General features: G+C 47.1%; 1 protein-coding gene across 1 annotated transcript in view; it reads right to left on the bottom strand.

Annotated features, from left to right (window-relative positions):
• B3GAT2 (beta-1,3-glucuronyltransferase 2) overlaps positions 1-8,295 on the bottom strand; it is a 78,623-nt gene extending 70,328 nt beyond the window's left edge. The window contains exon 1 of the mRNA XM_060167544.1: positions 7,699-8,295. Coding sequence (XP_060023527.1) covers positions 7,699-8,295 — 597 coding nt within the window. The remainder of the gene's footprint in view (positions 1-7,698) is intronic.
• Positions 8,296-19,342: the final 11,047 nt, after the last annotated feature.

The raw sequence follows: 19,342 nt of genomic DNA, 5'->3' as shown, positions 1-19,342 counted from the left end.
TATTCTAGCGGGAGAGACAGTGAACTGCAACACACATGCTGCACTCTGTTACATAAAGTGACGTTAGCTGCCACAATGAATCACAACTGTCTACACTAACAATTCCTTGGTACAACTAGATGGACAAATATATATATCTACATTTTTTCTATTAATTTACTACCCACCTAATCCAAGTTCTAATTAAGAACGTAAAGGTCAAAGCTTTGCCTGATGGGGGATCTGAAAAGCAGATGTAAAAAAGTAAAGGCATGTCCCTCACCCTGCTGTGTCCACACTTTCCAAATTCACAGACTGTTGGCGAGCATGGCTTTCTCTGCCTGGAGGGCTCTTTCCTCCCTGCCCCATGCCCCACCCAGCCCTCCTCCTTTAGGTGTCAGCTCACATGTCACTCCCTCCTACAACTCACAGCTCCATCGGGGCCTCTGCTTTACCCACCCAGGCACCTGCGTTTCTCTCAACAGGAGCTGATCTTAGTGTGCAGATGTGGTCCAGATGCTCAATCTGAGAGGGTGGGGACGCTCTGCGTTCACAGCAGTGTTCCGCCCTGCAGTAACTAACACAGCGCCCGGCACATAGTAGGTGCTCAATTAACATCTGTTAAGTGGAGGAGGATAAGAATTCATCACATTCAAATATCTTCTGAACATGCTCATGTTTAACTAAGCCCAAGTAGGCACAAGGAATCTGGCGCAGTGACACCCTATTACTGCTAGAATACACTTAGATCAGGGAAAACCCAGTTAATGGCGAACATTCAGCATTTAGCACATGCAGCTTTCATTAGCGAGATGAAGAGACAATCGACAAATGCCTACCATTTGGGCGGCAGGAACGACGTCTTAGATCCTGCACGTAACTCACATACTGTCTAAAGTTCTCTTTCCACTGATGGAGGAGATGTGGGGGGGGGGGCAAAAACAACTGAGTTTTTAGTTATTTGGGGAAAAAGACCAAATAATCTGACTTTTGGTAAAGAACAGCCATCCTCAAGGTTTTCCTAGGATGCAAAAAGACTCAGCTCAGGATTTACTAATTTTGTTTTTAATCCAGGGAAATTTCTAGTACCAGAAGAATCAGACCATTAACAAACCTCCTACCTACAAGGGAGTCGTCTGGTGAATCTGTGAGTGCGGGCCAGCAGTGGTCAGTATAATGACCACCTCAAAGGTTCCTACAAGCTCATCTTGTGCTCCGGGGGTGGGGGGGGGCTGCCCCAGCGCCCATGGGAAGAAGCAACTGGCAGGGGTGTGTCACCCACACCAGCTGCAGCTCAGACTGGCTGAGGTCCCCAGCCCCGCTCCTCTGTCCTGATGGTAAACCACTGAGCCCACCTGGAACAATCCAGCGTCACCCCCCATCATCATTCTATCCTGAAAATTATTCTTCCCTTCAATCTGTCTGCCCTGACAGGGTACACGCCCAGCAGATACCGTTGCTGATGTACACATATCAACTGAGGAAAAAAAATTAATGTTTCATCTTCTTGCAGAAATTAATTCTTACCTGTTCCCAGGAATATACAGTTCAAGAACATATAAGACTACAGGTTACGCACTAACTTGGCAGTTTTCACCTGACTTGAAAACATAATCTAAAAATCAAACGGTCTCTTGGTGAGACAGGGAGGAGGCAAAATTTCCATAAGATCCAATGACATCAGGAAGAAAAGGTCAAGAGAGAACATGAGAAGTTGACAACAGCCCAGAAGACAGACCCATATCTAACACTGCATCACTTTGCTGTACACCTGAGATGAACACAACATTGTAAATCAACTAGATCTCAATACAAACAAGTTAATTAATATAAATGCTTAGAAAAGAAGACAGACCGAGTTCAAGTACGGCAGAAGCTAGAATGGTATCAGAGGACTCCGGTGATCGGACGCTTTACTCGTCACAATGACACGCGCCCACCTGACTATACACGTTAGTGGGATGGGTTGCAGGGCGTCAGAGGGCAGGCTCCAGAACCGGGGCACTGGGCCCCCCATCCTGTCTCAGAACAGCTCCATGACCTTGTAAGCCACTTCCTGCTACTTCAGCTCTTCTGGAAACGGGGGACGCTGATTTTAGCGATCTGAGTAACGACTATATTAGATTCAGGCTGTATTTTTAAAAGCCCCTGCACTCACCAAAGAACTGTGTTCATGCCTAAACATTAGCATTAGGATGGTGGAGAATGGGGGCCATACAAGATCCTACCTCAGGGGCTGATGTGAGGATCAAATGAGCTAATACACGTAAAACCCTAAATATGGTTCGTGGCCCACAGTAAGTGCTCATTTTGCTTGTATCCATGGTAAGGGTATCTTACACATTTATTTAAAGGTGTCCCCAAAAATAACCTGGTACGAACAATGGATTATCTTAGTTTATTTCTATGAACTGGAAATCTAAACCTGCCTACTTAGCGGCCTACCTACCTACCTAGGGATTGGTATGACGATTTTATTTGTGTTTCAGGGGAGAATTTGATAACTACGCAAAACTTAAATGGCATGCTTCAACAGCACTGCAAATCAAAGATAAATAATGTTATCTTAATTTATGCAGACCAAGCAAATATTTCATCAGAGTCCAAGAGGTCTGAATAGATATCGCTGAAGATTATTGAATTCTGTACCAAAAAAACCCCACTACTTGAGTAGCACCTGGAATAGTTAATAAATAAGGCCGTCGACTTCGGTTCTTCTATTCTGCTTCTGTAGCATGCCTTAAAAGCAATTACTATTCCACTACTGTTCACACGAGAAAATTTACAAGCCTGCAATCCAGAGGCAAGTGGGGTAGATGGAAGAAAATGCAGTCGCCCACTAGTTTCCAAGAAGCTTCAGACAAAGTCTAAATGCTTAAAAGACACACATTCATTGTAGCCGACAACAGCCCGGACATGCCTTCATGTCTATTCATGAGACAGAATAATCGGTGAAAAGTAGGTTGGAGGACGAAGAATGGGAAAAAGACAATAGGAAGAGGCAGAAGAGAGAAGGCCTTTTAAACCCAGAGTTATTTCTGGCCCATTAAAATATCAAAATCCAAATGAAAACTGCTGGTGTCCAAGGAGAACCCTGTCCAAAAGGAACCACAGCTCAAGTACTGTCCACCCAGCGGGAGTAAAGAAAATGTACAGATTTAACACTGATAGCCTAAGAAAGCTGCCCGTAGTTTTATAAATCCAGTTTACACAATTCTCACATTTGATCAGACTTATGGCGTGGCTATTAACATGCTTTTAGGTGGGAAGAAAGAAAACACAAGGGGAGCATTTCAGGTAAAATCGTCATTGGATGCTACCCCCTAAGAGAATCTTTGAGGTTTCTTCACTTTGAAAAGATAAACATCCTACACCAAGTAACTGCGTCAGGGGAAAAAGGAAAGGGAGATCTCCTGTCTCCTTTTAGGAAATACATCCAGAATCTACTATTTAGGGGGAAAGTGCCGAACACTGTAAATCTGAATATCCTTTGCATTAGGGGCTCCAGTGAGCTGCATGTAAAGGGAGGAACATATGTATAAATGATCAGAAAAGAGCAGGACAAACTCGCCCTCACCACTCCCAGCACACAAACCGCTTCACTGCACCCAACACAGCATCCAAAAAAAGGGCCTCTCTAGTTCACTGCTTGCCAGAAACGTCTTCCAAAGTCGGTCTCATTAACTGAGCCCTTTCCTGAGCCCCTAAGGTGTTTTCAGAGTCAGCTTGTCTTTCAGCCTCACCTCGCTCAATTTAAAGTTGTAAAAGTTTCATTTTCTTGCTTGGAAAGTGCCCTTTTTTAACCGCTCAACTCAACGGGTTTCCCAAGGTGAAAGTAACTTCACCTGAAAGGCGGCTGCTTTGAACTCGAGAGAGCTTGGAAGGTTTTCTAGCAAAGGACACAAACCTGATCAATAGCGTTATTGAAAACGTGACCAGCTACAGTCCCGTTGGTCTGTGGCTGCCATTTTTACGAAAGCCGTGTACATCCTTTGCGAATCAGCGCTTCCGGAGAGCTATGTCGATGGGGTGTGCAGGCGGCGGGCAGCAGGGTTACCCGGGAGCCACGGTGCCAAACCCCATCAAGGCCACAGGAAGAGGCCATGCTGAGTTACTGGCAACGTGGAAAACTCCAGGCACCTCCTTCTCCAATGGACAGCCCAGCTTCTGCGGCTACAATTCACACAGCTTCATTTGCAAATGATTTGGCTATTAAGCATAGGATCGTTCGATGCAAATATTTCTTTCCTGGTGGCACAGCTCAGTTGAAAGGGGAGCCTGAGAATTAGCTAGCTGGATGGGAGAAGAAGGCTCCATTCCAGTTACCAGGGAGGAATAATTGGACACAGGGCGCCTATTGCACCTTTCATTTAATTTGGAGAACTTTCAGCTTTTACTTTCCTTCATTTGCAGCCAATGCTTAGTGAGTTCATTTGTACCTGGTTCATTTTCCTCCTTTTATCTTATCTGTGTTAACATCAACCGTGGAAATGAGGGGCACCATGAATAAAAGATGAAGGTTAACTCAGGACACTCTTTCCTAAGGTACTGTGAATTACTTAAAAATGAATTTGTGTGTGCACCACAGAAAGGGCTTAGATATACGCCTGGCCCTACCGCATCCCTGATCAGCACCTGCCCTCCCACCCAAGGAGCTGTAGTTTTTAGATGTTTTAACTGGTCCTACCTTTTCTCCAAGAGAGCACTGTCTAGACTGCAATCCGCATGGAATCATTATTCCTAGAACTGGTGGCGAGTAGGCCAGCTCATTAATGCACAAGACTAAGGATGCGTAAACTCCACTAATCTGACTTTTTAGAGAGTGCAATCCTGCTTGCCGTGAAAAGAATGTGCTGTAAAAGAAAACTGCACGTCTCAACATAGATGCCTGGTGAACACAGAGATGCCTGCTTTGTCCAAAAACACCGTGTTGTGGGAGGGATGGTGGGTGAGAAGGGGATTAGTCCTAAAATGCCTGTCTGGGAGGAAGCTCTAGGAGCTACAGAACTTAAATTCTAAGTGTATCATGCATGTTATGCTTTTTAAAAAATCCCTTCTCTTGTTTATTTTGTATATGTGGCACCTCTCCTTAAATAACAGTTGCACATGCTCTTAAGTTGATTTTGAATATTTCATTACTTCCAACTGTACAAAACGTTAGTGTCTTGAAAGTTTTGCGTTTCTTTCCTATATAGTTTCCTCTCAGCCAAAGCTATTTTTTTCTCCTTACCCTCGCCTCTTTCTTTTATCTTCTCTCTCTCTTTTCTCCCCCATGGACCAATAAAAAAAACCCTACTGCATTCTTCTCTTTCTGCTTCATATCCACCACCACCAAGCCTTCCTTTCAGTTTGGGAAGCATCAAAGGAAGACTGTGTTCTGAGCCGTTTCTCTGCCCGTCTGTGCTAACTCTGTGCCAATTCAATCCAATACCTCACACCAACTGGCTAGAAGCTGGAAGAAACTGAAACTCACGGCTCTTCATAGCCCGTCCCCTTAAAAGGTTAATTAATAATAATGTTCAGTATTTTGCTTACATAAGACCACACATTTTCACAGGTAGGGCAACTTCCAAGTTGTAGAAGAAGGAAAAAAGACTTTGGGGTTTACGATAGCTAGTGGGAAGCAGCCACATAGCACAGGGAGATCTGCTAGGTGCCTTGTGACCACCTAGAGGGGGTGGGGGGTGGGTGGGTGGGGATAATGAGGGTGGGAGGGAGGGAGACGCAGGAGGGAAGAGATATGGGGATATAATGTATATGTATAGCTGATTCACTTTGTTATAAAGCAGAAACTAACACACTCTGTAAAGCAATTATACTCCAATAAAGATGTTTTAAAAAAAACTAAACCTAAGATCTTACTAGAATATGATAAGCAATAAATAAATATTATTTTAAAAAAAGACTTTGGGGTTTAAAATGATGGTGTACTGAAATGTAAGGGTCTTTGCTTCAGAATACAAACCACGTCTTTTGGGGGCAAGAGTACGCAAACAGGATCACAATAAGAACCCAACTTAAAACATCAGATGATATCTCTAATCTTGGTTATAATAAAGACCATACTATAGATGACAAGCTTATTGATTTCTTCGGGGGGGGGGAGGGAACATGTGAAGAAAGCCCTTCATCGCGAAAGCATGAAAAGAAAAGATGGGGGCAATGACTGGTCCTTTTATTCATGAAGCAGGAGAGGATGAATAGAAATGAAGGCAGCGGTCTTCCCTGGCGGCGCAGTGGTTGGGAGTCCGCCTGTCGATGCAGGGGACACGGGTTCGTGCCCCGGTCCGGGAAGATCCCACATGCCACGGAGCGGCTGGGCCCGTGAGCCATGGCCGCTGAGGCTGCGCGTCCGGAGCCTGTGCTCCGCAGCGGGAGAGGCCACAACAGTGAGAGGCCCGCGTACCGCAAAAAAAAAAAGAAATGAAGGTAGCAATTGCCCTTAAGAAATGGATTTTTAAAGCCACACGGGCAGAAAAATTAAGCCGGAGAGGTACAGAATAGCTCCGTCCTGAGATTATGAAAGCCAAACTGAGATATCTGGATGAAAGCATGGGACGTTTGTGATTTCTAGACGTACAGATTGTCCAGTTTACTTGGCGGAAGAGGAGGGATGATGGCGTCTCGGAGGCAGGATGTCAGGAATTTGAGGGAGAGGAAGGCAACAGTCCCACGATATATCAAAAAGCCCAGATTTTTTTCCCGCTATATTTGTGGAAGAGGAACAAGAAAAGTGAAAAACTACGCAATCCAGCCTCATTTGCAGAACGCCCGCGCATGCGCACACACTCAGGCGGCAATATACCAGCCTCAAGAACTAACACCTGTTCTAACCGGGTGCCTGACGGCTTTGTGCACCTGTAGCCGCCAAGGGAAACTGTGCCGTCGCAGCAGCAGCAGGCCGGGCTGCGCCGAGGACCTCATGGCGGGCACCAGGATGCAATGGCCCGGTGCCAGAGTGTCCAAAGAGGGTCCTAGAGAAGGGTAAGGAAAAGGAAACGGGCAGTCCAGCTGATACCTCGGACTGCAGAAAGACAGAGCCACAGCGCAGGGCAGTCTCGACTCAGTTACCAGAGGGCTTCCTCTTAAAGGGGGTCATCTTTAGAGTCTGAGAGGGCCTTTGCGGGGCGCGGGAATGGATGGAAGGAGGACGCCTTAGAAATCAGGGTTTTCTCTAGTAACCATTTCCGTGCCAGCGGACTGTACGAGAGAAATGTGTCTCTGGGCTGATTTTTAGTTTCCTTCTCCACCGTCCTCCCGATATGGTTCTAGACTCAGAATCACACCTGTGTGCGCAGAAGGGCCTCGGAGACCACCGAGCCCGCCCCCAGTGCGCTGGGTCCCTCCCCGGTCTCTCCTGCAGCCCGGCCCTACGGAGCTCCATCCTCAGGCCGGACAGAGCCCAGCTCCTAGAAATCATCCCCGCGCCTCACACCTGCGCCACCGCCTCGGCCCAATCGTGGGGCCGGTGTGTGCGTGTGTCGGGGCGGGGGTACAGCAAAGCCCCCGCCAGACTCCCTCCCCGAGTCACAGTGATCCTCCCACCCCCTCCACCCCCCACCCCCGGGGCCAGCGGGGGGCTGCGGAGCTCTGCGCCCGGAGTCCCGAGTGCGCGCCCGGGTAGGTGAGCACTGCCCAGCGCAGCGGCGTCAGGACCGGCACGCGGGGGCCCCTCCCACCCGCCTGCCCCCCACCCCGGCGGGGCGCGCCGGCCGCTACCTCCTGGAAGAGCTCGAGACTGTAGGTGTTGTCGTCGTCGGCGAAGAAGAGCACGCCGGGCTGCGCGCGCTGGTGCCCGTGCCTCTGGCGCAACCAGGCCAAGCCGGCGTTGCGCTGCTCGGTGGCGCGCGGCAGCCCGGGCCGCTTGTAGCGCCGCGGCGTGGGCACGTGCAGGTGCGTGCTGGGCAGCCCAGCGCGCGCCAGGAAGCGGCTCACCAGCTCACTGCGCGCAGCCGCGTCCTCCACCAGGATCCAGTGCAGCTGCGCCACCTGGCGGAACGTGTTAGCCAGGCGTGTCAGCTCGGCCTTCTGCACCGGGCGGCTGTAGGTGGGCGTGATGGCATAGATGGTGGGCAGCGGCGGCTCGGGCGGCAGCGGCGGCGGCGGCCGCGACTCGTTGCGCTGCTCCCGGCCGCGCCCCGGGCCGCCCCGGCGGAGCGGGAGGCGGGCGCCCCCGCGGCCCCCGGCGTAGGGCGAGAAGTAGGGGCGCGGGGTGAGCGGGGGCGCGGGCCTACGTGTGTCCACGTCGAGCATGATGATGACGATCAGCATCCAGGGAAGGAGGATGAAGAAGCGGCTGAAGAGCACTGACTTCATGGTGCGCTCTCCCCCGGCCTCTCGGACGCCCCGGACCGGGGCGAGCCGGGGGACCCCAGCGCGCAGTTTGGACGGCGGCGGCGCCCGCGCTCAGGAAGCCGCGGCCCGCGCGCTCTCCACGGGGTGGGTAGCGGGGCGCTGCGGGGGTGCGGAGCCGGGCCTGGGGGATCCGCGCAGGTGCCGAGGAGCTCGGGTTGCAGGGCGGGCGGCGATGCCCCTACTGCGGGGAGTCGGCGGGAAGCGGGACGCGGTCCAGCCGCGCGCTGCCGGCCCCGGAGTTACGCCGAGCGCCGGGAAGGCGGCGATCCCACCGCCGCGCGCTTTCCGAAGAGTGGGACCTGGGAGCCGTCCCGCGGCGCTGCGGGAAAAGGGACTCCAGCCGCGGGCCCCCGATGCGCTGCCGGGGGCACCTTCGAGGGCGGGGGGCAGGCGCCGAGGGCTCTCCTTCGTCACATCCCAGCCCCGGCGGCGAGGACCGAGGGCGACGCCGGGGATGCCGTGCGCCCAGCTCTGCTCGCGCGCCGCAGCGGAAGCCTACACTCCGATCCCTCGCTCCGCTCTGCTCTTCGGAAAACCGCTCCCGGCTCCGGCAGCAAGATCCCAAAGCCAGGAAAGAAAGAAAAAGCGAGGGGCGGGGGCGCTGCGGACTCCAGCGTCCTCCCAGTGCTCCTGTGGGGAGACAGCAGCGCTGCTACTGGCGGAGAGGGGCCGCGAGGGGGAGGCGGGGAGGGGGCCCGGCCAGCCGGCTCCGGAGGCTGCTGCTGCACCGCCGGCGGGGAGCGAGAGGAGGGTCCTCCCCACCCCGGGCGCCACGGCCTCGGGCAGGGGCTGGATGCTCGCTCGCCCGTCTCCGCGCGCTCTTAGCTGTCTGAAACGCTACAGGGTCTTTGGAGACCAGCCAGGAAAACCCAGGCAGGTGCGGAAAACTCGGGAGACCTCGGGTGGGGAGTGAGAGGAGAGGGGAGACGGGAGAGGGCGAAGGATGCCTTCTCTGGCGCCTGGCCGCGGGGTTCGTGTGCTGGGGGTGGACCGCACAGCGCCGACAAAAAGCGCTTTCACCCAAAGGCAGAGCTCAACAGAAGCCCCGGGAGACGGAGGGGTGCCTACACGGGTGTTTGGCTTGTGAGATAGCCCGGAAGAAAGAATCAATCCGAACGTTTGCTGCCTGACTGCAGTTAGATCATTGCGGGGAAATTCCTAAAACTCCAACCGAGGACGTGGAACTTATTTTCCTTTCTTAATTTGGAGTCCGATTTCCTCACAGTTGGCTGCCGTCAGAATTATTCCTTTCGACCCGCCCAACGATCCTTTCGAGAAGGCCTGGGGAGTGGAATCACCTCGTTTTCTGGATGAGGAAGCTCCGAGGCTGGTGGCGTTGGCCCAGAGGAAACGGGACGCGGATGCCCCGAGTCTAGCCAGTGGCTTCTCTGCGCGGCCTGCAGAAGCCTCTCCCGACACAGCCCCTCCGGGCGGGCCGGCCCCCCCCTAGATGTAAGCATGGTGCGCTCGAAACCAAACGGAGCGCACGGCGACGTGTGGGAACCATGACAGTGCCTGGAAGGCACGAGTAAACGTAGGCGCTTGGTCTGGATTTTTTCTATCTAGCGTACCCACTGGCTAAGTCCCTGGCTGTCTGTGATGGACGGGGATGAAAGAAGAAGGACCTTGCTTCGTAGTCACGTCCCGGGGAGGTGCTCGCACGCAGAGCAGCAGGAAAGCCTGTCCCCCCAGAGTATGATAAATAATTTCTGAGCCTGTCTTCCCCTGGCTGGCTGTCTTCCTCAGGCTCGTTCACAAGTAAATCCCTGCGATCGCGCTCCGAGTGTGCGCGCGGGGAGCGCCCTGGGGCGGAGGCCCCTCTGTCCGGCGGTTCTGCCGCTCCTGGTTTTCTCAGGACCGGGAATCTGGTTCTGCCCAGCCCGGGATGCTGTGGTTGCTCCCACCCGTCCTCAGGCCCTGGCGCGTCCGTGAATTTCCCCAACTTCCCGCCCAGAGTCTGAAGCCTGAGAGTGAAATTTATAGATCTAACCCCGCCCGCCACCCTCGCAAGGGCTAACCTTCTCTTCCACTTCCCGGTATCACCTACAGCTCATACTTCACATCGGCGGATCACTGCCTCCAAGACATAGGACACAATGAGTCCATCGGACCCCTTCCCATGTTCGCGGATAGCTTAACGGGCCTGTGAAAATAGCACAACCTCGGGAAAACGCGTCCCGGTCAGGCCCCGGGCTTTCAAGGTCAGCATCCTGGGGGAGGCGGACGGACGAGGGTGGAGGAGGGGATTCAGTGGAGGCTCTTCTCAAATACTGGAAAGAGCACACACACCTGCCCACCCTGCAAAGGTTACTGAAGTCTCTTTCGGTCTGCTGGAATTTTTTTTAATGTAGTTGAAGAGAAACGCCTTGTGTGTTACCTGTAGTGAAGTCGGAGTGGGTACAGAATTGTTCTTAAAAGCGTCACTAACCGTCGTTAGTAGGAACCTCTTGGTTATGCCCTGTGTATATATAAAACATATACCCTAACTGCCTCTTTTCCAGCAACCAGGACTGTTCAGGGGTGAGGCACTTAGCAAAATCAATCAAATTTTGGAATTTATTTTGGGATTTTGACTGCTGCCCAGGATTCACAGGCGTCATACAACACAACACTTCACCAGCACACGCACATCCAGGAGGTCCGTGCATCTTTTCTATTACCCTTAGTCAGCATTTGCAGCCAGGTTCATCTCATCCAGTCATCTGCTGGGAGCATCACGTTTCTTGGAGTCAGGTGGAACGGGGTTTGAGCCCCAGCTGGGCTGCTTGGGCAACTTTAGAAAGTCAATGAGCTTTTCAAAGCCTGTTTCCTCATCTGGAAAATGGACTTGATAAAACATACTCCATCGAAATCTTGTAAGGATTAAATAGGATACGTTAGGTAAAGTGTTTTGCAGAGGAGCTGATGGTATTTAAACACAGGTTAACACTTCCTCAAAGGAACGTCTCACCCCAGGGGATCTGTGTGATCCTCATGACAATGCCTCGAAATAGGACCCGCACCTGTGGAGAAGGTGTTGGGATGTGTGGTGGAGTCTTCCGGAGGTGGGGTAGGGACCGGAAGAAAGAGGAAATCAACTTTCCCCAAATACAAGGTACCCCTTGTCACACAATAAGGGTGACATGATTCCAAGTGACATTTGTTTCAAACAACTGAATATGCCACATTGTTCTACATTCAGTGACTCAGAAATGTGGACCCATATCTTTCATGATCAAATCTGAGCAAAGATATAAAGCTATAAAAATTATTAAGAATGTCCATCTGAAGCCCCAAACCAGGGTAAAACACTTTCGAGTGCAAAAATGTATCATGCTTTAAAAATCTTGAGAGAATTATCAGGTGCTAGAATGGAAACAGCTTCTTTACATGGAAGCATGAAGAAAGTGTCACTTTTCTGAAGCATAATCACGGGTAGCTGTAGTACATTTCCATATCTGTTTACAATCTTCTTACACGAAACAATTTAAACGTGATCTGCAGCTGATAATGAAGGTTGTTGAAAGTCACTAGAGTAATTAAAATGATTACCTAACTTCAGAGCTTCTGTATATCCTCTTGGTGTTTATTTTCATCTAATCTCTCTAATTATTTGTGTAACAAAGTGAGCATTGCTTCTTCTGTACTAGTGAAGCCTTGGATTGCTGGCATCGGCTACTGTGTTTCAGCATTCAGCTGCTGTTCTCAAATAAACAGAGGTTAAAAAAAATACCTCATCTGGGGAGTTAACAAACAACATAATCACTAAACGTTTGCATTTTGCCTTGGTGAGTAATATGCAACTGTTACTTCGGCAGCAAAAAGACTGCAGCCCGATTAGTGCTCTGTATAGAACTGATCCCATGTGACATTTGAGCCTGGGGTTCTGCTAGTGTGACTAAATCAACCTTCACGTGAGCATTTTGGAACTTCCTTGACATTCTTAGTCAAGTGAGAAGGAGATCAAGAAAAAAAGCTATACACAATTAGGTATTTGTAAATATTTGTATAATGTTATGGGAATGCAAATCAGGTTGTAAGAAGAATCAGCTAACTCATGTGGGAATAATAATGTAATGGGGACGGTATTGATCATCAATACCCACCCGTGTGTGAACATAAATATTTTCTGATAAAATATCAGATACAATTATGTGAAAGAATGATGTCAAAATAAATAATTCGAATAGTCCCAAATTCCAGGGATACATGACGATTTCATTGATCACTGTCAGAAAAATGACATCCAAACCACAGATTAAATGGCTCATTTGGTTAATTTATTTTCATGCATCTGGATCCTTTTCAAATTTCAACTCTAGCCTAGAATTGTTCTAAATTTTAATGCTTCCTTAAAATTGTAGACATTTGCAGCTGTTATGTACAAAATGTGACATTAGAAGTAGTTTGTCAGTAAAACTATTTTTGTAGGATGGGTTGGGATCAAGTTTATTCAGCAAAAGTGGTTTTCTCGAAAATTAGAAATTAGCAGTTTAACCTAATAATTTTATTGAAAAATAATTTCATTTAGTTTGAATAACAGCGGAAGATAAAACATGCCAGTGTTCCTCCTTTTCTCTTTATTAATGAATTAGGATGCACAAAAGAACAATAAAACATGCGTAAGGCATATTAGCATCCTTTATATCTTTTCCCCTCACTATCTTAAGTATTGGCATTTATGTTAAAATGGTAATTTGTTAGAAATAGGATTTTTCCGTAAAACAACATAATCTACCTTTCACAGTTGTCATGAGAATCAAAAGAAATAATGCAGGTGAAAATATGTTAAATACTGTAAAGTCATTTATACATGCAAAATACAATGAAACAGGATTGGCCATGAGTTGATAATTGTTGAAGCCAGGATATTACACATGGCGGTTCCAATATTATTGGACCTATTTATACATGTTTCAAATTTTCCATAATTAAAGGTTAAACTACATAAGTGATTATGTACTACTGTTTGTTTGCCAAGATGGGACTGCTGGACCCAGAAGCTGGGTGGGTAGAGTATCCCATATCTCATGGAATCAGTCTCTTGGTCCAGAGACTAGGTTAGTCAGTTAAACAGTTATGTCCTATTTCAGGAGGCAATGGTGTAGGTGGAAATTGTGAGGTGGGGATATCTAAATTAGGCCTTAATATAGTACGAGTAACAGTCATTTAATAAGGGGCATGTCTATGGAAATAAAAGAAAAAGGTTAATGATTTGAACAAACTGTAAACTGAATTTTTGAGTCCAGAGGGCAGTCAGTTGAGATTTTTAGAGGTTGGGCTTGAAGCAACTTTAGATGGTAGACTGAGGATAGGTAGTGGCAATCTAATATATATATATATATATATATATATATATATATATATATATATATTTATTTATTTATTTATTTATATATTTTTTGGTAATTTGACTATCTCTGGTGATGGCATCAGGTGATACGTATCATGGTGAAATTTCTGAGGGGCCTACAGCCAGCATGAAGGTTGTCTATACATGATCTGTTGTGATTTCCTTGGTTTCTTCTTTTTTGTATCAAGTCGTCCAACTTCAGCTTGCTGGGATTCAGAAAAAGGGCAGCTTTAGTTTTCAGTGACGTTAGGTCAAGAGGGTGGGAGAAAAATTGGAAATATTAATTATTGACGAAATGCACAAAATGGCAGGAACGAGATTACGAAGAGGAGAAGAAGCCCAGTCAGTGAACATGGCACGGTTCAAAAGCCACGCGGGTGTGTCACAGCTTTCACAGATGCAGAATTTTCCCCAGACGGTCACCCCCATTTTTACCAAAGATAATCGAAGGAAGATGAATTTGTTTGTAAAACAAGTCTACTCTCATGAAAATTGGCTTGATTATTTACATAAGTACAACACGAATAGTGATTTATCATATAGGCCCTTTTAAAGTCTGTTTTGCTGTAACTTTTAAGAAGGAGTCTCAGGAGAGTGGCAGAGATGGCGGAGTAGAAAGACCCTGAGCTCACCTCCTCTCAGGAGCACAGCAAAATCACAACTGTCTGTAGAACAACCATCAGTGAAAAAGACTGGATGGAACCTACCAGAAAAGATCTTCTACAACTAAATACAGAAAGAAGGAAACACAACGAGGCAGGTAGGAGGGGGCGGACTCACAATATAATCAAGTCCCATACCCCCAGGTGGGTGACCCACAAACTGGAGAATAATTATATTGCAGAGCTTCTCCCACAGGAGTGAGAATTGTGAGCCTCCCGTCGGGCTCCCCAGCCCAGGGGTCCAGAGCCAGGAAGAGGAGCCGCCAGCAGAACTTAGTTTTGGAAGCCCCACCGGCCTGGGGGAAATAGACTTCACTCTTTTTTTTTTTTTTTGCGGTACGCGGGCCTCTCACTGCTGTGGCCTCTCCCGTTGCCGAGCACAGGCTCCGGACGCACAGGCTCAGCGGCCATGGCTCACGGCCCCAGCTCCGCGGCATGTGGGATCCTCCCGGACCGGGGCACGAACCCACGTCCCCTGCATCGGCAGGCAGACTCTCAACCACTGCGCCACCAGGGAAGCCCGCCCCTAGACTTCACTCTTAAGTGCCACACACATCTCACACGCACCAAGACCCAGGGCAAAAGCAGTAATTCAACAGGAGCCTGGGCCAGATCTACCTGCTAGTCTTGGAGAATCTCCTGGAGAGGCAGGGGGTGGCTGTAGCTCACCCTGGGGACACAGACCCTGGTGGGAGCCATACTGGGGAACATTCTACTGCACAAACACTACTGCTGGCAGCCGTCATCTTGGCTCATTATTGCCAAGGCTTAACCCCACCTAACAGCCTGTAAGCTCCAGTGCTGGGATGCCTCAGGCCAAACAACTATCTGGGCAGGGACACAGCCCCACTCTTCAGATGCCTAAATACTTCCTGAACCCACAGCCCCTAGACTTGGCCCTGCTTCCCAGAGGGCCAGGACCCAGCTCTACCCACCAGTGGGCAGACACCAGCCTCTCCCACCAGGAAGCCTGCACAAATCTCTAGACCAGCTTCACCCCAAAGCAGGCAGACACCGACACAAGAAAATTACAGTTCCACAGTCTGCAGAGCCAGCCTTCCCACAGCAGGCCAGACCCTACACTGGGACCAGCTGGGCTCTGGCCTTGCCCCATAGCAGGTCAAAGCATGCTTTGGGACACCCAACACCCCATACTCAACTGTGTTAGGAACCCCCACACCTCCACCCAAAGATCTGAAATGAGCTCTGGGATCTGTGAGCCCTGCAGTCAGACTCCAGGAACCAGCTCTGCCTGCCAGGAGTCCAGCACTAACCCCAGTATCTGGCTTCACCCACCAGTGGTTGGGCAACAGCTCCAGAGTCTTTGGGACCCTGTCTCTGCCCACCAGTGAACCCGCACTAGTCCAGGGGCTCCGAGGGTTCTGCAGCCAGCAGGTTCATGACCAGGACCCACGAAGCAGCAGCATCTGTACAAGGCAGAGCCTGGCAACCAACTGGGCTAGGGGCCAACCTAGCCTGCTAGGTCACCCACATAGCCCACCACACAGAAGAACCCATTCAGCCCTCTTAGGAGGAACCCCTAGAGCATATAGCTCAGGTGATGAGAGGGGAGTGCACTGCTGGGATGAGTAGGATGCCTCCTACAGAGGGCAACTTCCCCAAGGTTGACAAACGTAATCTAATCTCCCACATACATAAACATACAAATAGTTATTTAGACAAAATTAGGTGGCTAAGGAATATGTTCTAGATGAGGAACAAGATAAAACTCCAGAAAAAGAACTAAATGAAGTGAAGATAGGCAACCTACCCAAGAAAGATTTCAGAGTAATGATCATAAAAATGATCAAAAAACTTGGGAGAGAATGGTTGCACAGAGCAAGAAATTAGAAGTTTTAAACAAAGAATTAGAAAATATAAAGAACAACAAAACAGAGATAAAGAATACAATAACTGAAATGAAAACTATACAGAAGGAATCAACAGTAAATTTAATGAGTCAGAATGCACCAGGTTCCTTAGAAAACTAAAAATAGAACTACCATATGACCCAGCAATCCCACTACCCTGAGAAAACCATAATTCAAAAAGAGAAATGTACCACAATATTCATTGCAGCTCTATTTACAATAGCCAGGATATGGAAGCAACCTAACTGTCCACTGACAGATGAATGGATAAAGAAGATGTGGCACATATATACAATGGAATATTACTCAGCCATAAAAAGGAATGAAATTGAGTTATTTGTAATGAGGTGGATGGACCTAGAGTCTGTCATACAGAATGAAGTCAGAAAGAGAAAAACAAATACTGTATGCTAATGCACATATATGCAATCTAAAAAAACGGTACTGATGAACCTAGTGGCAGTGCAGGAATAAAGACTCAGATGTAGAGAACGGACTTGAGGACACAGTGGGGGAAGGGGAAGCTGGGATGAAGTGAGAGAGTGGCATGGACATATATACACTACCAAATGTAAAATGGATGGCTACTGGGAAGCTGCTGCATAACACAGGGAGATCAGCTCGAAGCTTTGTGACCACCTAGAGGGGTGGGATAGGGAGGGTGGGAGGGAGATGCAAGAGGGAGGAGATATGGAGATATATGTATACATACAGCTGATTCACTTTGTTGTACAACAGAAACTAACACAACACTGTAAAGCAATTATACTCCTATGTGTATATATATGTGTATATATACATATATATACACACACACATATATATGTATATATATATACATATGTGTGTGTATATATATATATATATATATATATATAAACCCAATGGATCAGTGAGCTGGAAGACAGACTAGTGGAAATCACTGCTGCTGAACAGGAAACAGAATGAAAAGAAATGGGACACCATCAAGTACACTAATATTCATGTTATAGGGGTCCCAGAAGGAGAAGAGAGAGAGAAAGGGCCTGAGAAAATACTTGAAGGGATAATAGCTGAAAACTTCACTAACCTGGGAATGGAAACAGTCACCCAAGTCCAGGAAGCACAGATAGTTCCACACAGGATTAACCTGCAGAGGAACACAACAAGACACATTGTAATCAAAATGACAAAAATTAAAGACAGACTATTAAAAGCAGCAAGGGAAAAGCAACAAATAACACACAAGGAAACTCCCATAAGGATATCAGCTGACTTTTTAGCAGAAATGCTGCAGGACAGAAGGGAGAGGCATGATATATTTAAAGTGATGAAAGGGAAAAAATTACAGCCAAGAATGCTCTACCTAGCAAGGCTCTCTCCTCAGATTTGATGGAGAAATCAAAAGATTTCCAGACAAGCAAAAGTTCAAACAGTCCAGCACCACCAAACCAGCTTTACAACAAATGTTAAAGGAACTTCTCTAGGAAAAAGAAAAGGCCAAAACTAGAGACAAGAAAATTGAAAAATGTAAAAGCTCACTGGTAAAGACAAACATACAGTAAAGGTAAGAAATCATCCACACACAAAGATAGTAGGGAGGTTAAAAGACAAAAGTTGTAAAAGCAACTGTATCCACATTAAGCAGTTAAGGGATACATAAAACAATGATATGTAAAATATGATATCAAAACAGTAATAATGAGGGAGGAGACTACAAATGCAGGGTTTTAAAAATGCATTTGAAATGAGGAGATCAGCAACTTAAAACAATCAACTATATATACAGATTGTGACACAAAAGCCTCATGGTAACTGCAAACAAAAAATCTATAACAGATATACAGACAAAAAAGAAAAAGGAATCAAAACATAATATTAAAGACAGTCATCAAATCACAAGAGGAGAGAACAAAAGAAGAAGAGGGGGCGTGGGAAGACCTGCAAAAATAAAACCAAAACAATGAATAAAATGGCATTAAGAGCACACCTATTGATAATTACCTTAAAAGTAAATGGACTAAATGTTCTACCCAAAAGACACAGACTGGCTGAATGGATACAAAAGCAAGACAAGTATACATGCTGTCTACAAGAGGCTCACTTCAGATGTAGAGACACACACAGACTGAAAGTGAGGGGATGGAAAAGGTATTCCATGCAAATGGAAATCGAAAGAAAGCTGGAGTAGCAATACCCATATCAGACAAAATAGACTTTAAAATAAAGACTGTTAGAAGAGACAAAACCACTACATAATGATCAAGGGAGCAAACCAAGAAGAAGATATAACAATTGTAAATATATATGCATCCAACACAGGAGCACCTCAATAGAAAAGGCAAATGTTAACAGACATAAAAGGAGAAATTGACAGTAACACAATAATAGTGGGACACTTTAACACACCACTTACCTCACTGGGCAGATCATCCAGACAGAAAATCAATAAGGAAATACAGGCCTTATAAATCAATAAGGAAATACAGGCCTTATATGACACATTCGACCAGATGGACTTAATTGACATTTATAGAGTGTTCCATCCAAGAGCAGCAGAATACACATTCTTTGGAAGTGCGCATGGAACATTCTCCAGGATAGATCACATGCTGGGCCACAAAGCAAGCCTCAGTAAATTTAAGAAAATTGAAATCATATCAACTATCTTTTACGATCACAATGCTGTAAGACTACAAATTAACTATAAGAAAAAAACTGCAAAAAACATAGACAAGTGGAGCCTAAACAATATGCTACTAAACAACCAATCGTTCACTGAAGAAATCAAAGAGGAAGTAAAAAATACCTAGAGACAAATTAAAATGAAAATACAACGATCCAAAACCTATGGGATGCAAGAAAGCAGTTCTAAGGGAAGTTTACAGTGATACAAGCTACCTCAGGAAACACAAAAAAATCTCAAGTAAACAAACTAACATTACACCTAAAAGAACTAGAGAAAGAAGGACAAACAAAGCCCAAAGTTAGTAGAAGGAAAGAAATCATAATGATCAGAGCAGAAATAAATGATATAGAGACTAAGAAAATAACAGAAAAGATCAATGAAACTAAAAGCTGATTCTTTGAAAAGTTAAACAAAATTGATAAACCTTTATAAATGAAAAATGAGAAGTTATAACTGATACTACAGAAATACAAAG

The sequence above is a fragment of the Lagenorhynchus albirostris genome, chromosome 12 (genome assembly GCF_949774975.1).
Source record: "Lagenorhynchus albirostris chromosome 12, mLagAlb1.1, whole genome shotgun sequence".
Taxonomy (NCBI): domain Eukaryota; kingdom Metazoa; phylum Chordata; class Mammalia; order Artiodactyla; family Delphinidae; genus Lagenorhynchus; species Lagenorhynchus albirostris.
Note: the sequence above shows the minus strand (reverse complement) of the source record. Positions and strands in the feature narration are given on the sequence as shown.